General features: G+C 38.7%; 1 protein-coding gene across 7 annotated transcripts in view; it reads right to left on the minus strand.

Moving 5' to 3' along the window:
* Nucleotides 1-2,687: 2,687 nt before the first annotated feature.
* Nucleotides 2,688-20,961, minus strand: part of GPATCH2 (G-patch domain containing 2) — a 173,989-nt gene continuing 155,715 nt past the window's right edge. Inside the window, exons 10-11 of one of the 7 annotated variants that reach the window (XR_003436130.1) lie at nucleotides 10,246-12,263; nucleotides 2,688-3,918 (exon numbers count right to left, since the gene is read on the minus strand). Coding sequence is in view for 5 of the 7 variants with exons in the window: in XM_027122199.1 (XP_026978000.1) it covers nucleotides 12,043-12,263 (221 nt within the window). In the remaining 2 variants the exon portion in view is untranslated. Of the gene's footprint in view, nucleotides 12,264-12,285; nucleotides 12,534-20,961 lie in introns of those variants that run through there. The other 6 variants (XR_003436129.1, XM_027122203.1, XM_027122202.1 and 3 more) reach the window with 6 other exon arrangements.

Genomic DNA, 20,961 nt, shown 5'->3' on the forward strand with positions numbered 1-20,961 from the left:
GCGTTTTAGACATAGTGGGTTTTTTCCCTCCAACTTAAAAACCAAACATATGTAAGTAGGGCTGGTATTTACCAACATGCACTATTACACTATAACGATATTTATAGCTGGCATCCATTCAGATCAGAGGGGTATCTACTCTCATTGTCCAGTGCCTGTGCCAGTCTTATTATGAAATATTTAAATATAATTTCTGAATATTTGTTGGATTTCTCCAAAAAGATTACAAGTCCCTTGGGGCTGGTGAGTACACTGTGAAATTCTTATGAATCTTCACAGTACCCAGCTCAGTGATAAGCATATGGTAGATGCTCCGTAAATACTTAGCAAGCGGCATATAATTAGATAGTAGGAAGTAGACACAGTCTGCCTTGAAAGAATATGACTGTCATTGGTCTCATTTCGCTCTGTAACGAGTAGTTTACCTAGCCTAATGACCTGTGAGGTACTCTGGTTATTTTCACAGCTGCAAAAGTCAGATTACAGAATAGACCCAGAGAGCTTCCCTGGTGGCGCACTGGTTGAGAGTCCGCCTGCCGATGCAGGGGACACGGGTTCGTGCCCAGGTCCGGGAGGATCCCACATGCCACAGGGCCACTGGGCCCGTGAACCATGGCCGCTGAGCCTGCACGTCCGGAGCCTGTGCTCCGCAACGGGAGAGGCCACAACAGTGAGAGGCCCGTGTACCGCAAAAAAAAAACAACCCAAAAACCAAAAAGAATAGACCCAGAAATGGTCACAGCCCAACCCTGTGCTATTCATCAACGAAAGAGCGGACACAAGGCCAGTGCCCAGTGTGAAGATGCACCCAAACCCTGTCCTGGTCCCACCTACTGTCAACGTGGTTTGAAAGTGGAGAGCAATTAGATTCTCAGGTGTGTTCGAATATTACTGCCCATCACCCACAAGCTAGACTGAGTTATAGTCTTCGACAGATTCACAAAGGGCTTCAATTAACTCAGACTGAGATTTCCTAAGAGTTCTTCCTTTGATTAGTTTACTGTTTTCCATTAAAACAGATGCCTTTCTGTTTCCTTTTCCTCAAGTACCATTTTCCTTTTTAAAAAAATTCAAAACCAACCAAACCATACTTTTCCCATTCTAGAACTACAGGGTAATTCTTGAAATCATTCTATTTCTTCTGGATGTTTGTGTCTTTAGAATATTTTTGAGATGATTAGACCCCCCTCTGTGGTCATTATTTAGCAAACTCTCCATTATTCCTTGCCTGTATTTTTCTTAAAGTCAGTCCCTTCAGCCTTTAATCATTTGTCTCGAATTTTTCTGAACCTGTTCCAATTCTTCAAACTGTATATGGAGTTAAGGTCACTACACTGAACCCCAGTTCTTTAAAAGAAAAAAAATCACTTTCTTTTTCATTGTTCTGGGAAATCATGCATGATCTGTTGTCCAAGGTCATGTTGTCAAGTTAGTGTTATCCTGTATCTATGATTAGGAGCCTGACATGTCACGAGACATGTACCAGGAGACGTTGTGAAATGTTACTTATATGGACCATGCAGAATTTGACTTTGTGGTTATTGAGACTTAGGGTGGACAAGTATGCCTGTGCATTATTATGATACTTTTATCAGGTAAATTAACAGCAGAAAGAAGTTAAAGGGAAAATAAAGTACTTAAGGAAAATAAAAGATTTCAAAACTTGATACAATACACACACTGTTTGCATTTAAATGCTGGCTTGAATATTAATTCTTTTAGGTAAAATTTTATTCAATGTTAACTTAAATTGTAATTTACCTATAAGCAATAACATTGCATGTCCTTAAGTATTAGCTAATTTGGACTTGCTGCTGGTTTAGGGGTGATTTTTTTCCCCATTAGTATGCATTCTCGAAGTTGATTGTCATGTAATCTTTATAGCTGAGAAGGGCCAACAGAGGTATTGATACCTTTCTGTGAAGTTCTCAGGAAAACTTCGTGAGAAATCCCCAGCACAGAGCAGGCACTCAGAAACATCAACTCCTTTTCCCGAATAACCACTTCTTTTTATAAATCTGGATACAAAATCCAGAGCAGTTAGGTGAGTGTCTTGAACCAGTAATGGATGGACCAAATTTGAATCCAAGTCTTCTAACTCCTGGTCCAGCTCTTCTTCTGCTGTATTCCCTGCTTCTGTGTCCCAGATATAAAAGCCAAGCAAACCACCAGGACTAAAGTGTTGCTCTCTGCCTTTTTCCTGTTTTTTTTTTTTTTTTTTTAGTTGCTTCCTTCCTATAGAGGAGGGTCTGGAACTCCTGTCTGATAGGCTAGAACAGGGGAGCTGCTGATTCCAAGGGAACCATCTTAGCAGTGACAGCCATGTCCTCCCAAGAACCAACAGCAGAACTCGGTAGCCTGAGAGTGTGATAAGCAGGCAGCTGTAAGATGGGATACAAAGACTGAAGGAAGTGACATCATAATTTATAGATTTGCCATGCTCTCCTCTACTCTGTGACACATAGAAATTGTAAAACAGCTCGAAGAGAAATATCATATGTTATATATTCATTAACATATTTGAAAAGTAAAGTAATATTCAGAATTCTTCTCCAGTCTTATGAGAGTCCCTTGAAGTAATGGGCCTCGTTTATTGCTAGGAATTACTGGGTTAGAATTTGGTAGAGTTAGGCTCAAAAAAAAAAAAAAAAAGAAAAAGAAAAATGAGGTCAAGTCATTTAGAATACTCCATTGCCACAAGAAGGAACTTTATTAAAGCATTATAAGGTATAATAGTTCCTCTAAAACTATACATTTTTAGATAATTGCGCAATCAGAGAAAATTCAGTTGGTCAAGTTATGGTAGTACTTTTCAGTGTTTTATAATACATTTACATTTTAGCCGACATCCTGCAGAAAATTAGTACTATTTGGAAATAACAGAAAGCTTAACTTGTACAAAAAGAGAACGTTTATTATAAGATAAAGGAGTGTCTTATGGGACTGGGGATAAGCCCACAGAAAAGAATTACAACCATGGTCGAATGCACAGGGGTCCTACATTAACCTGGACAGGCTGTTATTTTAGCTCCTGTCTCCTAATACAAAAATCTAAAAACTGGACAATTAACTGTCATTATGATTTTAGACTTGCTTTATCTGAATCCATGATGGCTGTTTAATAAACACAGGCTTAAGCACTTCAGCTTTTACTTTTTCCCTCTGTTAAGTATTTAATGATCTGTAAATAAGCACTTGAGAAAACGCTACCTAAAGGGACCCTGTGCTCTTTTACAACATGAAAAAGCTTTGTGTAATGTGAATGATTTGCCCTCTGATTTATATGTTTGCTCATAAGATGTTTAGACCCATGTGGTAAGCATCCTGCCCAATAACGTGAGGCTTGTTCCATGCAAAGAGATGTCACATTCTCCTACAGAAAAGTGTTGCTGTCTCCACCTCCCCGGTAACGGTCCTCTGGCCTTTTTTGGAGAGAACATCTAGCAAGCTTAAACCAGGATCCAGGGCTGTGGGAAACCTAGACATTTTTCTTTACCTCATTCTTTACCTCATTTACATACTGACTTCCTTTGCTGCCCAGACCAATGGCTTCTCCATTCAAGAGACCAGTTATACCAAGTCCAGAATGAAATCTATTAGTTCTAATTCCAAATTCCTGGGAATTGTCTTAGGGAGAGGGTGGGAGGGTGGTGATGTTAAGAACATTTACCAGGAGAAGACAGCTGGGGCAGATGAGCCAGTAGGGTCCACCATAGAAGGCTGGGCTTGGATGTGGGCAAAGGTTTGGAGATGACCTAATCTGGTTCTTCTAGGACAGTCTTTCTCAACTGCATTCTCATCCTCAGGTATCTTTCTGACAGTGGAGTTTGAGAATCTCAACTTTTTAAAGTCCTTTCCTGGTGATTCCTATGCACTCTGAAGTTTGGCACTGTTTTAGAATATAGTCTTGAAAAGATTCTGTGAAAAGACAGAATTTCAAATTAAGCATCTCAAGCAAGAGGTCTAAGGCATTTGTCATAGCATTAGTATTACTCCTGGGCCAACGTCCGTCTCACTGGGTTCTGTATCTCCCAGTTCTGTGAGATCAGTAGCATATACTAGAGCCATGGTAGGTTCCGAAGGCCTTGATGGGCATGGCCAGTGGTTCCTGGAAGATATTCAGTCAGCTGGTAAGAAATTATTGAGTGCAGGTGGTGGTTAAATTCTGTATTTTTATTGTTTATAGGTTCTAGTCCAATGGATTTTTAAAAAACTTATTATTTGGAGTCATAGCAGAAGTTTATTATTAAGGGTATGCCCATCAATGGTTATGAAATTAGGAAGATTGTTTAATACCACTTGTCTTTATTGGGAACTGTTAGCAAAGTAAAAACACAATAACACTTCTGACCTTCTCCCCTCAACCAGAAGAGCGAACAAACAAGGACAATTTATCACTTTATTAGAAACTAGAAAAGAAATGGTACCTAATTTAGAGCACCTACTATTTGCCAGACACTGCTAGGGTGTATTGTGTGCATTATTAATTTAACCCTCATAACTCAATGAGGTAGCTATTATTATTTCTTCAGCAAAAAAGGGTGCAACTTGTGAGATTAGTCTCAAAAAATACAGAAGGCGTTAGGGCTGGGCGCTGAATCTAGTTTGGAATAATTCCAATGCCTGAGCCTTTTATGTCATATAATGTCAACATAACAGAAGAAGCTATGGGTAAAAATGAACCCTCCTCGTTTCTAGTCAAACCCTGTCATTCTTCAAGGAGCAGCCCCAATCCCACCACTTCATGCAGCCCCTCCCTGGCATTCCTTAGAGTTGTTTTCTTGGCACAAGTCATTTAATACTTATAAACATATTTTTATCATTTTTTTTTCACATTTTAGTATTTCTGAAATTGGGATGGAGGCCTCTTGCCAGGGGTAGAGGACCACAGTTTGCCAGTGCTTTTTTTCTTCTTTCTTAATGATACATAAAATTAAGGTGCCTCTTAAACTTGATGGCATCTTAGACTCAATGAAATGTGGTAGAGGTTGCTTTGATATTTAACGGTCTGGACGTGTCATATTGAGGTTATGTAAAAATAGTATAACCACAGCATAAATAACTACGGCAGAACTAGTGCTCGCAAACATCCACGTGCTTCCCTACTTCCAGCAGCTTCCCTGAAATCCAGTTGGGCCCGCGTGACCAAATCTGGCCAATGGATCCTGAACAGTGACACGTCTCACCCCAGGTCAAGGCAGTTAAGTGCTGGTGTGCTTCTTCTATCTCTCTGTCCCTGCCACAGCAAACTTAGAAGCCAGTAGATATTCAACACTTATTTAACAGACTTACGGTAATATATACTCACGTGATAAGTGGACCATGAAGTCTGCTTCTGCTGAGATTCTACTAAGTGAAGACCCATTACTTTGTATACCTGACATTTTAAGTAGCGGCCCTGGGGTGCGGCCCCTTGTTCCTTTTCCTCTCCACGAACTTCATTATCGGTGTGCTCAGCTAAACGTCTACAGGCAACATTCCTTTATAATAAAAGGGTCTGGGGATGGGGGGAGAAATAACCTTAGAAAGAGGAACACAGGAATAAAGCATTGGATTTCTAGTACCTAAAGTAAAGTTCAAAATGTAAGGCTCTTCCTCCAAACTGGAAATATTTTCAGCCTAGGCCCACTTGCTTCTTGAGAAGTCTTCAGGACTGACGAATCTCTAGAACAAGATAACTCTCCAGTACGCATCCTTTTCAGAATGCAATGCTGAATTTACTTTTTGTATTGTCTCAGGACAATCCTGTTTGTGAATATGCCTCACGGTATCAACCTGGATTTCCTGGATCTGAAAAAAGTGAAGAGAAAGACTCTTTGCTTTTATGTAATCAGATTCTCTGGAATTTAATCCTATATCCTATTTCTGGCTGAGCCAGCCATTCGAAATTAAAATGAACCTTTCATCCATGTGTATCATAAATGGGCATTTATCAGGATTATTTGATTTTGCAATCCATCTGAATACGTAACCTGAATTTGTTTTCTTTCCGTTTCACTATGTGATTACCATGCAACAATAACAAAAGTGACATGTTTGAAGAACAGATAAAATGCTGTAAATTGGCCAGTAATGGCGATATTTCATCTTCTGAAAAACCCATTTATTCTCTCTCTCAACAAATCAAGGCATTGTCAGCCCATCCTCTTCGCGTGGCCAGAGGGGCTCCACCAATTTCTAGATGTAAGTGAGTCCTGGAATGCAGATGAGGGCGACTAACCAAGGCTTTCAGCGCAGGCAGCTGGTTTTTGCTTGCCTCAATTTCTAAATCATCCATAATGGGGCCAAGACCTCCCAAGCACTAAAAAGAGCGAGCTGACATGCTGGACAAACTGTTAATTTTTTCCTGAAGAAGCTGCTATATTGCACATCTGTCACTGCGGCGCGCACACAGCGCACACAATTACTCAGTGAGCGGGGGGGGGGAAAAGAATCTGCTGCTTGTTTCTAGCTGAGTTGTTAAGGGACATAATGGAGAAACACAACGGGACAGGAGTCAGATCACGCGGGTTTCCTGTGTGCTCGCGATTGTTGCCTTGTTTTGGAAGGCTGTCCCATGATATTAAAATAGGGGAAGTAGACAAACGTGTGGAAAGAAATCAGGAGTGATGCAATTAAAGGTGAGGTGTATAAAGATGCGGGAGGGGCAAGAACCAAGCCTTACAGACTCCGGACCACACTGCTGACTGTTGAGAGCCTACAGACACGATGGTCGTTGTTTTACAAATATTGTGGTTTTGTACTTGAAATTTCACAATTTTTAATGTGTGCTGTAAAGTGCTTCACATGCACTTAAACAATTGTTTTGTAAACTCTGTACCTCCTGCCTGCAACGTGGATTATCTATAGTTTCCATAATCAATTATAGCCATCAACAAAGAACTTTAGAATTAGATTAGCCACACAGGTATCTAATGGAACCTTAATTCCACGCCCACCTCTCCAACTCATTTGCTCATCAAAACTATGAAATTCTGGCGTTTGAAGAAATTCACTTCAATAGCGATATAAGAATTTGTATATATAAGTATATATATATAAAAATATATGTATTAAGTATATAATGAACTCACATACTACTTAAGTATATAATGAGCTCGCATATTATTTCTCATCCTTTCTGCTTTTATTAAAGAATGCTGCCTTTAGGAAGAAATAAACATTTCCTTGAAATTTAATAGGAAGATGAAAACAGGTAGAAAATAGGTTTGATTGTTCTTTTTGCTTGGGATGCTATCATAATACAGTCTTGTCTTTACCATCTTAGAGCTGAAACATCAAGTATTATACACAGATTTAAAATGCTAGTAATTTATTTTGAGTATTCAAACTAAGAAAAAAAACCAACTAAAGAAACACAAAAATTGCCTTCAATTGTTACCTAACTTCATCCTCGAAAGATTAAAGAGTAAACACGGGACATTCTGATACTACAACAGGAATGAGGTCGGTGAATCTGAGAATGATTTAAACTCTCTGACAATTCAAAGACAGAAGACGACTCTAATGTACAGATAAAACCCAAAGTGGCGATAGTAGATCATACTCTGGTAGTTAATGGCGTTGACTCGCTAGAGACAAATCTGGATCTACTTAAAATGTCAGGTGTGTAAAGTAATGAGTCTTCGCCTAGTAGGAACCCAGCAGAAGGAGGCTTCATGGTCCACTTGTCAGTTGAGTATATATTACTGCAAGCCTGTTAAATAAATGAGTATTTAATACCTATTGGATTAAAAAGAAATCCACATACTCTAGCAGTTCACAACTCAGTTTTTTGGGAGAAAAGAAAATTTTATCAACATAGTGAGATGCTTTCCTACAGCCAACGGAACTCAACGTTTTAATGAGTATTATAAAATATTTTAAAAATGCAGGCAGGTTTCTGAGAGGTACAATTTCCCAGAAGGAAATGGAGGGACTGTAACACATATGGTCCTGATGGATATTTCAAGTGTCAGAGAGAATTTGCACTCGCTACTTTAGAATCAGAATCTCTGAGTGGAAAGAGACCCTCAGCCAGTTAGTCTAGCCCAGTTTCAGAGAAAACAAACAAAGGAAAATGTAGTAGAACAGGTCACAACCAGCTGTAAATAAATGAAATCAAATATATTTACCAATTTTTTTTCTCTAAAATTTTTTGGAAAATGTTGACATTTTCCAGGGCTTAAAGATTAACAATGAATTTAACTGCACTGTTTGATGTTGTCAATGGGTAGTAATTAAAAAAAAAAAATTAAAGTCCTTTCAACTCTATTTTTTATTACTTTTAGAAGGAAACATTTAAAGCACAAAGACAATGACTGCTTATAAATAACATTCTCAAACATTGTGTTTATTCTTTCATTCTTTGTTGTACTATTAATATACCTTTCTACTAAAAGAAAAAAAAATCCAAAATATTCTTTGCTAAACAACTGCATTTTACAATACCAATTTAGGTCACTTTTTTTTTTTTTTTAGAAAGACAGTACAGGAGGACATGGTTTTAAAAGGCATGTCAACAGTGATTTTTCTCTTTCATGAAATATCTGCTCAAAATGAAAATATATTGAAGAGAAGCAACTGTCAGTTCAATTAATTGCAAGAATATCAATTCACAATGCTAAAATAAGAATATTAATAAAATGCAATTATTTTGCCATCATGTCTGTATATGGCACATATATGTGCCCTGTAAACACACCTATATGTATACATTAGGCATATCTTTAACCCTACTTGTCTTAACTTCTCTTTGATAGCAACAGTGTGTGTTATACGATCTATGTTTTAAAATGCTGAGACCAATTAATTGGTAAATTTTAGTTAGCAATGGATTTTCTTTTAAAGGGGTACCATATAATTAAAAAATAAAAGCAAATAAATTTGAGGGGGGAACATAGCCTTAAAAATTGTATTTGGGGAGAAAGAAGGAAAAAAGGAGGAAGGAGGGAAGGAAGGAAGGAAGGAAATGACCCCACACACAATCTGATTAATATCAAGTATAACACCTATATAAAGGCAAAAAGTTGAAGTGCTAATGTAGCTACACTCACCCTCTCTCGGCTACTGCTGGGACTGGATAATTTGGATAGTAGTGGAAGAGACCAATGTACTCTGTAAAATTTTTAGTACAAGCAATTAATTTGATATGAAGCTCTAGATACTGTAGAAGAGTTGGCTTTATGAAGAAGAGAAAAATCTAACCACCTTTTTAAGGAGATATGATTGATACATTCTAAAGGATGAATTCCTTTGCATGCTTTGGGTTCTATGGGCATAGGAACCGGTAAAAATTAACTATAACTCTCTATAAAACATAAATTAGTGAACTTCATATCTTAAAAGATATTCGGCTTACATTACAGATTGCATTTTTCAATTGGGTTTATTTCTCCGATTCAGTTCAGGTCCAAGCAGAACTTCAGGTGTGCATTGATTTTTCTTAAATTTCACTGAAAGGTGAAGGGATGTATGTGCTCCTGGTACATGTCTGTGTGAGAGCAGGGGGGATGCTTGGGATGTTGCCACCTCTCTGCTTTGAGTACTGATTCACATATTCCGTACAGTTAAACACTTCCATAGGATAAGAGATGTTTGAAATCCTCTGTGAGTCACGGAGAGGGCACTAGATGTCAAGATTGAGACCTTTCTTCTATCAGGGGAAAATATAAAGATGAATTGTTTTGGGGGGCTGAGTCAGAGAGCACCCAAGCTCAGTGATATCTTAGAGAAGGTTTGCTTCAGAAGGTTGGTACCTGTCCAGGAGGACAAGAAAAAGTTTTCATACAGCTGCAATATTTAGTTAAGGAGTTGCCCCGTGCCAGCTGGTATATATGGTCTGTCCTTCTTCACTGTGAGGGTTAGAACTTGGTAAAGTGAAAAAGAACGGTCGAGTCCTTAGGAATTTAGGATCAGTCAGTCTCACAATAATCTCATTGTGTGTTATCAGTGGCTCCACATTTGGCTTTTCAAAATTCTAGGATTTTAGGAGATCTTCGGGCAATGGAATTAAACAAACAAACAAATAAAAAGAAACTTCTGAACAGATCCTAGAGCACTGTATACTACCATAAAGAAGTTTTAAACTGGAATATAGACAATTTTACCCCTTACATAGATAGAATGAGTAGTCAACAAAAACCTTTTTTGAAAAATGGCGAATTTCCAGGTAACAAACTTGTAGAAAAGAATCATACAACAAGGTTACTTTATCCAATAAGAATGCTCACCGGATAGCCTAAGAAGAGCATAAGAGCAACTCACCTGGTAGTCTATAGTCCTCTAACCAACTTGTCCTTTTACCACGATACTCCTAGGAAAGAAGATAATTCTTAAAAGGAAAGCGTCCTTAAAAGGAAATCTGGCAAACCATGAGGCCTTTCCGATAGCAGGCTGAACTTCCTCTCCCTAACTGGCAGTATTTTCTTCAGGGGACCACCTGGGACAGGTCTATTACATGCACAAACCTCCTCTCCCCCCTTTAAAAAACTCTTGGGGGATTGACAAATTTCCAAAAGCCTATTAGACAGGAGCCCAGAGGCATTTTATCACAGTAAAACTACTCTGTATGAGACCATAATGGTGCAGACATGTCATTATACGTTTGTCCAAGCCCATAGAGTGTTCAATACCAAAAGTGAACTGTAAATACTGACTGTGGACTTTGGGTGATTTTGATGTGTCAACGTAGGTTCATCAATTGTAACAGTGTCCCACTCTGGTGAGGGAAGTTTGTAACAGGGGAGGCTGTGCATGCGTGGGAGCAGGGGATCTCTGTACCTTCCCCATAATTTTGCTGTGAACCTAAAACTACTCTAGAAAAATAAAGGGTTAAAAAAATAACATTAGAAGGGTGAGTCACGTGAGCTATCTTGGCCTTCACTCAACCAACAAAGGCCATTATAAAGAGAATATTATTAGTCCTTAATAATGAAGACAGCTAATCAACATCTAAACTAAGAGCAATTTAGAATCTCTGACGTTAGGAAGCAGGTGATTCAGATATAACAATACGAGGCACAAAGTAAAAATGACTTGTTTTGCTTGGTTTGAAGGTAACTGCTTAGATGTGAGAAAGGGCAAATCAGTACCATTCATTTTTTGTTCACCTTGTATATGGGCTGGACCATTGCCAGAAATCTGAATTCTTGGGAGAGCCACTTAAATCTTCGAATAAATTGAGTCAATATTCTAACTTACTCTGATGGTTAAAATTTAAAATCAGTTTACTACAGTTTAGTTGATCTTAAAAAAATATCAACCTTTGGGAAGAAAGAGGTAGAAGGAAGTCTAGATTAATGGAATTTACAGTTCAGTCATGGTGAATTTAAAAAATATTTTCCTCTCCATAATTATTTTATGTTCTAAATGAGGTAAAATTTATAAAATCTGCATTGAAGTCATGTTGAGGGCACTCTGGTGATCACAACGATGAGGTTTATTTTTGTCGACATGTCAGAGGGAAACATTAATTACCGTTTGTCAACTGTGAACTTCATACTACACTGTCCAAGGATAGACAATGGGTGTCACCCTGTTAGAGATCCTAACCAAAAAGCCATATTCAGGGAATATGAAATTGGCCAGCCTTTCAAACAAAGATGTGCTTAGGACTTCCCTGATGTGATGATAGGTGTTTTCGGTTACAACAGACAGGGCTGATGTGAAACACAACCCTTTCCGGCTAATCTCATTTTAGAAACATGTGGGCGTGCTCAGTTGCCAGGGCATGGAGCACACACGAGTGAATCAAGCTAAAGCATTAGAAATTACTGACATACAGGATCAAAATAAATAAGACAAATTGAGCTGTTCTTTACACCTAGAATGTAAATTGCTGAACATTTTTAAAAGGTAAAGGTGTTTAGCACCATGAATTGTGATGAAATCCCATTTCTATCATTGTGGCAGAACCGTACGCAGCTAGGAAGCTAGAGTGACAAGTCTGAGGCTTTGATGTTAGATTTCGGCTTCAAAAATAGAAGCTATGTTGTAATTTTAGAACAACAGGATACATAGCGCAAATGCAACTGGTAAAACATCTCTTCTTTGCTTTTCGTCTCAGGCGGATTTTCCTGAATGGGAGGCAGTGGCTGTGGGGATGCTTTTTGGTAGAGGAAATCCAAGTCCTAATCCTTTTGGCCTCTGCATGGCTTGAATCGGCTCAGCGATCCCCTTGCCATCTCGTCCGAGACCTGACCCAGGTGTCCAGCCCATATTCTGAAGCATTCGATTTCCAATGTTGTTTTCTAGGATTGGCTGGGCGTTTTCTCCTACAAATCCTGAAATTAGAAAATGACAAAAAAAAAAAACACAACCCCCCAAACCACTGTTATTTATGAACACAAGTGAAGAGCCTCTTAGGCTAAGAAAACCACATGTTCCTAAGTTTTTCTTTCAACCAGGTACCCGGGAGGGTTGTTGATTCACCTTTGGATAAGGAGCTTGCTGTAGCAGAGGGATCAATGGAAAAAGGGCCTTGGTTAGTTTCAGCTCTACCACTTGGTAGCTGATTAAGTTACTTAACCTCTTTGGGGCTTCTGACTTCTCATCTGTAAAACAGGCATAACACAAAGCCATCAAAACTCAACTACCAGGTTGTATCTTGGGGTTACTCTTCCTTGACAATTAAAGAAGGGATCATCAGGCAACTAACATTAGAGACTGTGTAGGAAGAAAAGGGGTGAAAGTATTTTAAAACCACCTTTTAGTGAGAACATATTCAGTACGGGCTCCTGTAACGGCGCTTCCCCAAAAGTCTGTTGTAGTGCTTTGAAGGATATAGTATTTGCCCACCATTCCGTCCTGAGGGCTCCAGGGATAAAGACCTTTCCAAAGGTCTGCAGGGTGCCTGTGGAATACCAGCTCAGTCCTGGGTCCAGCATGTTTCTGCTCTGTAATGTGGGCTGTGTTTTCCTAGACAGTCTGAGGGTTGAAATGAGCAGTTGTTGACAAAATCACTCACTACTCTCCACGGCTTGTGAGTCAGATGTCTCTTTGGTACCAACCCACGTGCTCCCTGCACCCCTTTCCCATCATCATCCATCTTTCCTCCCTGATTTGGGATTATGACAGCACCTTCTACCTCACCTCACCCTCCCAAAATTGGGATTCTCTGTCCTACTTCTCTAAGATTGTGTTTAGGATGGTGATACAAGGCACAGAAGGCCTTCCCATAGATAAAATATTATCTATGGGACCATAGCATATAGAGTTCTATTTCTTGACCTGGGTGGTGGCTACACTAATGGCCAACTAATTATTGTGTTTTCAAACTGTATCTACACATTTCGATGTATTCTCTGGTATATGTATCTCACAGTAAAAAAATAAAATAATAATAAAGAAAAGAAATGTCAGGGTTGAACTAACAGTATATTTAATCCGGTAATTTGTATCTGGCTTTCTGGGGAATAGCGAGTGGGTTGTTCCTTGTGATTCTAACTTACAGAAGGAAATTGCAAATAGAGATGAGTTTTATAACCAAAACTGATGAGTTTTATAACTGAAACTATAGAGTAATCATCAGTTGATTTTTGCAAAACCTTTACCAAACATTTTGATATTCTCAATCTTCAGTACATTTTCTGACTGAGAATGAATACACTGTTGCCATATGCTGACTTCATTACAGGGAGTGAGAACTGGGCTACCACAAAAATGAGTTGGTTTTGGATTTGTCAAATTGGTTCTTAGCTCATTGAAACAAGTATCTTAATATGTAATAGAAAAAAACAGGCTTCCCTGGTGGCGCAGTGGTTAAGAATCTGCCTGCCAATGCAAGGGGCACAGGTTTGAGCCCTGGTCCGGGAAGATTCCACACGCCGCGGAGCAACTCAGCCCATGCGCCACAACTACTGAGCCTGCACTCTAGACCCCACGAGCCACAACTACTGAGCCATCGTGCCACAACTACTGAAGCCCGTGCACCTACAGCCCATGCTCTGCAACAAGAGAAGCCACGACAATGAGAAGCCCGTGCACCACAACGAAGAGTAGCCCCCACTCGCCGCAACTAAAGCCCACGCGCAGCAACGAAGACCCAATGCAGCCAAAAACCAAACAAGTAAATAAATAAATTTATTTAAAAAAAAGAAAAAAAAAAGAGAAAAAACCTTCAACTGCGAACAGCTCGAATGGCCAAAGACTGGTACCAAAGAAAAATTCTGGACTAAAGTTATTTACTGTTTGACAAAGGTAAAATATACATACACAGAGATTTTATGTATATATTTAAACTACATAAAAATATACATATAAATACTTATAAAATATAAAAATTGGAACTCTTAATTACCAAAAAAACAAAGAGAAGCGTTTTGTCAGAACTCTTGTTTAATATAAAAACAAAAAGGCAATAAAGTTTTTTTTAAATCTTTTACTTTGTAATTACGATAATGGTGACAACAAAGACAGACCACCAAGGCATCTAACTGTTTTCCGAACAGCTGCTGCTCAGGTGTGTCAGATTAAATGGTGTACTACCATTTTGTCTTATATCCCTAATTTTTTAGTGATCACCATGAATTAATTTAATTCCATCTATAAGCTAAGATCAGATCAGAGGGCTAATGCTGCTTTAGGTTACACATCTATTTAATCATATTTTCAATACAAGAGCTTTCAAAGGTTCAAGTTTAAATTTTAATATTTAAGGAAAAACATGAGGTCAATTTAAAACATCTCTGCACAGATTGCTAAATTGCGGTCAATTCTCAGTTCGAAGTGAATAGTAAATAACTGATTCACTCTTGTAATTTTAAAATGTTGGTGTTTCAAGCATGGTGGCCTAGCAGTGGCCACCCTATTCCTCCCATGCTTTTTTGTCTATATTTTTAATTGGAGTATAGTTGATTTACAAGGTTGTGTTAGTTTCCGGCATACAGCAAAGTGATTCAGTAATACATACATATATATACATATATGTATACACATATATGTATATATATTAAATATTCTTTTCCATTATGGTTTATTACAGGATAATGAATATAGTTCCCTGCACTATACAGTAGGACCTTGTTTATCTATTTTATAAATAGTTGTGTGTATCTGCTAATCCCAAATTCCTATTTTATCCCAACCCCCTATCCCATTTCCCCTTTGGTAACCATAAGTTCATGCTTGGTTTTTATACAGGCAGAAAAGAATCCATTCTCTCTCTTTTTAATGCTGGTTTCATTTCTCTTCGTAACAAAAAATAAAGCATTATCTTTACAGTAAAAAAAAAAGAATAATTTCTCAAATGTTAAATCTTTCTACACTGAAACAAAGATGCCATAAACAAACAAAAAACAATGGCTTTTCTATACAACTTAAAAAACAACAACAACAGATACTTCATTTTTCATGGGAAATGATTCTAGAGTGAGATCTACTATTGGTCGCTCATCCTTTTATGAGATTAAGACATGGGAGTGGAACAGCTCAGTCTCAGCACAGCATCCGACAAACATCATTTCCTTTTCTTTTGTTCCTAGCAGTGCTAAATCCTTTAAGTCCTTTCCTGGGAGGCTCTCCTCCTGCTTGGGCAATTTTAGCAACACAGAGCCTCCTAACCCTTCCGCAAGCCCTGCTCCCAGCCCCCTTTCTGCTGGATCTCTTACATCTATTACAGCTGAGTCGGTCCTTTCCCTTCAAATCTTCCAAAGTGTATTGTGGATGGTAGTTCACTGGTGTAATTGGCTCAAGAGATGAAAATCTTGTATCGGTCTCTTTTAGCTGCTAATCTATCCAGCTGACTGCAAGCCTAATTGGCACCTTGTTTAGTCATTTGGCTCCTAAAGTGTTGTATTGATGTTGGATAAACAGCCAGTGGAAGGGGAGGTGACACATGCTGCTTCCCACATAACAGCTAGTGCATTGCTTCAGCCCCGACCCTGTATTCAGAAGGCTTTTAATGGTTTATGTTCATTCTTTCTTCCCATCCATCCTCTTTCCCCATTACTTTACTAGCCAGCTGAAGGGCAGGATTATTATTATTATATGTGACGTTATTAGAATTGCAATTTATAATACCGTCCTCTGTTCTCAGTAACTAATTTAAGGACATGGGTTTTTGATTGCTGTTAAGAAAAGAAACAGCATTGAGCAGTTTGGGATGTGAGAAAGTGGTAGCTGTTACTACTTTTTGTCAAATGTTTTAATTATTTCTTAATATAGAAAAGCCTAATTCAGACCATTCTACATTTTATCTGCAATATTTCAGACATTTTTCATGGGAATTTTGTTAAATAAAATCAGTTCAAATAGATAACTGCTTAAAAATACAAGCCACGTTTTAGAAAATGAAATGTAAAACTAGTTTCTTGGGTTTTTTTCTTTTTTAAAAAATTAAATTAATTAATTGGCTGTGTTGGGTCTTCCTTGCTGCAGGCGGGCTTTCTCTAGTTTCAGTGAGCGGGGGTTACTCTTTGTGGTGTGTGGGCTTCTCATTGCGGTGGCTTCTCTTGTTGCGGAGCACGGGCTCTAGGAGAGTGGGCTTCAGTAGCTGTGGCTCGCGGGCTCTAGAGCACAGGCTCAGTAGCTGTGGCACACGGGCTTAGTTGCTCCGCGGCATGTGGGATCTTCCCGGACCAGGGCTCGAATCCGTGTCTCCTGCATTGGCTGGCAGATTCTTAACCACTGCGCCACCAGGGAAGCCGTTTTTTGTTTTTTTTTCTTAAATGATGAAAACTTTGCATAGTAGGGACTGAAAAACATGATCAGTATTGACATGTCTGGAGAAGGGAGTGTTTTGGTTTTTTTTTTTTTTTTTTTTTTTGCAGTACGCGGGCCTCTCACTTTTGTGGAGTCTCCTGTTGCGGAGCACAGGCTCCGGACGCGCAGGCTCAGCGGCCATGGCTCACGGGCCCAGCCGCTCCGCGGCATGTGGGATCTTCCTGGACCGGGGCATGAACCTGTGTTCCCTGCATCGGCAGGCGGACTCTCAACCACTGCGCCACCAGGGAAGCCCGGGGAATGTTTTTATTAAAACACTGAAGGCACACAGGGATGTTTGATGCTATAATATGATCAGGACCATTTATGGTCTACCTACTACATACCTGGCAAGTGGTTTAATTGCTAGGTATGTAACATTCGTTATCTCTATTCCTCATAACAGTTGTGCAGGGGGGAATTATAATGGGCCTCAGAGAGATGAAGTACTTGACCATTACCACATCCTAAGCTAAGATTCAAACTTTGGTTAAGCTTACTCTTAAAGCCTACACACTTGCCATTACCTACACTGCCGCCCTATGAGAATTAATGGCAAATAAACAATTTTAGTGGAGATGATGCTCCAAACCATTAAAAAAAATTAATTGGGTTACATATTAATTGCAATATTAACTTCTCTCAATTTGCATTTGGACAGTATTCAGCATAGTGCACACATTGACATACTTGGATAACTTAAAATATAATGGTGCAGCTCTTAGAGATTACCAGTGCTTCTGTAGCCATCATTTCTTTTGATCTTCTGTAGCAACCTGAAAGGTTATTATTGACTCCACTTACAGAAGAAACTGAGGTTTAAAGAGGAAATGCACCTGCCCAAAGTCAACTAGTCAGAAAGTGCCCCAGTTAGAACTTGAATTTAGGACATCTGAGTCTTAATGCTACCCTTTCACTGAACATTGATCTTAAAATATTCTAGCACCATTAGTTTCTATTATGTCATTTCTTCTGCCACATTTCCCCAAACGACTGAGATTTTAATATATCCATAAATTTCAAACTCCTGGAAAAAAAGTGCTACACTAGCATAGCAAGTCTGTTTGAAGAGTGTTTCAACTTTCCTGAAATACCTCAAAATTCCCTTTGTTTGTTATTAACCCAGCTACTCTAGCTTTCTTTGGCTGATATTTAAATGACAATTTATGTTTTAGTTGTATTTATTGTAAACAGCATATACTGAACTTTGTTCTTTTATTCATTATGATAATCCTTGAATTTAATTGATGCATTTACTCCATTTACATTTATTGTGATTACTGATATATTTGGATTATTTTTACACTATTACTTAATGCTATGTACCTTGCTTTTTCTATACATTTTTGTTTCCTCCTTTCTGGCATCCATTGCTTGCTTATACAGCTTGAAAATTACATATTATATCTCTATTCTTTTAATGATTACTTTTAAACGTTAACATGCATACCTGACTTATTATTCCCTCATATTTTACGTATTATTGTTGTCCAGAGTTTTGGCTCCATCTGACTTTTATACACCAGATTAATCCTCTTTATGGTCATTGTCACCATCATCATTATTACTTTTATACATTCAACGTAAGTTTAGCTTTATGCACGTTTAACAATTTCTTTGCTCCCAACTCCTTCTTGATTTTTATTCTTTTTCTTTTTTCATGGATTCCATTTTCTTCTATATGAGTTATTGAATTTAGTAATGATGGGTCTTTACCTGAAAATGTCTTAATTTCATCCTCACTCTTGGGAAATAATTTAACTGGACAGAAAACTCTATGATGATTCAGTTATTTCACCTCACACTTTGAAAATATTCTCTAATTTTCTGGATTGCACTGTTCTTTCTAAGTTTGTTGCCAGTGTAATTTCATTCCTACGTAGGTTATATCTTTTCGCCTTGGTTGCCCTTAAGTTCTTCTCTTTGTCTTTGGTGTTCTAAAGTTTTATTACAGTGTGTCTAGGTATAACCTTATTTATATTTACAACTTCTCGATAGACTTGTACTTTTTGAACATGAAGATTCAAGTTTTCTTCATTTTTAAAAATTCTGGCATTTTCATTGAATTCTTTCACCATTCTCCTGGAATAGTGCACTTCCCTATTCTTTCTACTTTTTCTGGAAGTTCTATTGTATTAGACATATATTGAACTGCATGCTCCTTCAAGTTCTCTGGCTATTCTTTCATATTTTCCATATTTTTATCCCTCTGTGCTTCTTTTAGGTAGTTTCTTCAGATCGCTCTTAAAATTCACTGTTTTTTTTTTTTTCAGCTGTATCTAATGTGCTGTTCAACTCATCCAGTGAGTTTATAATTCTCAAGATATTTTCATAATAAATAAAATAATCTCAAATTTCTACTTGGTTCTTTATCACATCTGTCTTTTCTTTTTTCAGTTATTCCCCTTCGTTCTGAATGTTTTAATAACGGATTCTTTTAGTTTTGGTTTGTGAGGTCATCTTCATAGGGTCTCATGTGTGGTGGTTCTTGAGACATGGGGTTGAAGGTGTGTACCTCTAGAGTGGTTTTGCACTTGCTTCAAAGACCAGTTTTTATGCTAATTTTTGGCTTGGTGTCATTTTAAACTAGAAACTCATATGTGAAGGTAGGCTCTTGGTTACAGATCTTCAGAGAGTTTTCTACTTGGAGCCTCAGTGGAAACCAGATTCTTAATTTTCCTGTGCTTGTGGGTGAGTTTTGTTTCTAGTCTGCCTTGTCCTGAGGATAGAGCTTATCAGACGTTCTGGCTTGATAAGGAGCATTACACAAGCTCCCCGGCTTGCCTCTCTTTCCACGAGGGCACTAACCAACAAGCCTCAAGGCTTCCGAGACTGGCATAGGCATGGAGGTGCTTGGGGCCATTTCTCTCGTTCTTTCCTGCAGTCTCAGCTATGCATCTAAAGGAGATGGTTTCACATATTATTCAGCATGTCCAGGTATTCTGTGGTTTGAGCACTTTCTCATCATTTAGTCTTTCATACTGTCAGGAACAGCAATTATTTTCTATCTAACATGTGTGCTTACCTTCTTAAGTGTTTCTTGTATCATATGACAATGGAGAGCTGTTTAAGACTCTACTGAGACACATGACTGAAAGGTGGTTCATATATCCAAGAGGGAGAGAGTTACATACTTCCTAGGCTTTTGCAATATGTTTAGATATAGTTTGGTTTCAAAATGAATAACAACAATTCCCCCCCCACCCCCCTCCCCCACTAAAGTCTGCCTGTTTTAAAATCCTGGAAGAGATACAGTGGTCATACAGATCCAGTGACAAAAGAAAATAAAAATTAAAAAAATAGGGGACTTCCCTGGTGGCACAGCAGTTAAGAATCCACCTGCCAAGGCAGGGGACACGGGTTCGATTCCTGGTCCGGGAAGATCTCACATGCCACGGAGCAACTAAGCCCATGCGCCATAACTACAAAGCCTGTGCTCTAGAGCCCGCGAGCCATAACTACTGAGCCCATGCGCCACAACTACTGAAGCCTGTGTGCCTAGAGCCTGTGCTCCGCAGCAAGAGAAGCCACCGCAACGAGAAGCACGCACGCAGCAACAAAGAGCCAGCACGGCCGAAAAAAAAAAAAGAGGTTAACGTGGTAAATTTAAAATATATAATTATTGATAAGATAAATTTGGACAACTGAAGAGACATAGCACCTTGAAAAGGAGCTTGGTTACATCAAACATTTCCTGATTATGTTCAGTATGACTTAAAAGCACACCTTTTAGAAACCTTCACCCATTATGATTTACAATCTGCCTTTATTGCCTTCAGTCTTCATAAAGATTATTTTATTATTGAAATATTGGTAGGATGCAGAGGAGAAGTCACAAAAAGCTGTGATGTAACCCCTTGCTAAGAACTTGCATGCCCACAAAGACACAGTTATGCTGGAGCAGTATCTACACTGAGATATCGAACTTCTAATTTAAAATGTAGAGAAGAAAGTCTACTACTTATGATAAATACTTTCCCTATGATAATATTTCAATAGAAAGCAAAATAGTAACAGCAAATACTAATCGTGGATAACAATGAATTTAGTAATACATAGTGGACAAAACATTTTTTAAAAAATGTGGTAGGGCTTCCCTGGTGGCGCAGTGGTTGAGAGTCCGCCTGCCGCAGATGCAGGGGACATGGGTTCGTGCCCCGGTCTGGGAAGATCCCACACGCCGCGGAGTGGCTGGGCCCGTGAGCCATGGCCGCTGAGCCTGCGCATCTGGAGCCTGTGCTCCGCAACGGGAGAGGCCACAACAGTGAGAGGCCCGCGTAC

The sequence above is a fragment of the Aethalodelphis obliquidens genome, unplaced genomic scaffold (genome assembly GCF_003676395.1).
Source record: "Aethalodelphis obliquidens isolate GAN/ISIS:26980383/991018 unplaced genomic scaffold, ASM367639v1 scaffold24, whole genome shotgun sequence".
NCBI classification, from domain to species: Eukaryota; Metazoa; Chordata; class Mammalia; order Artiodactyla; family Delphinidae; genus Aethalodelphis; species Aethalodelphis obliquidens.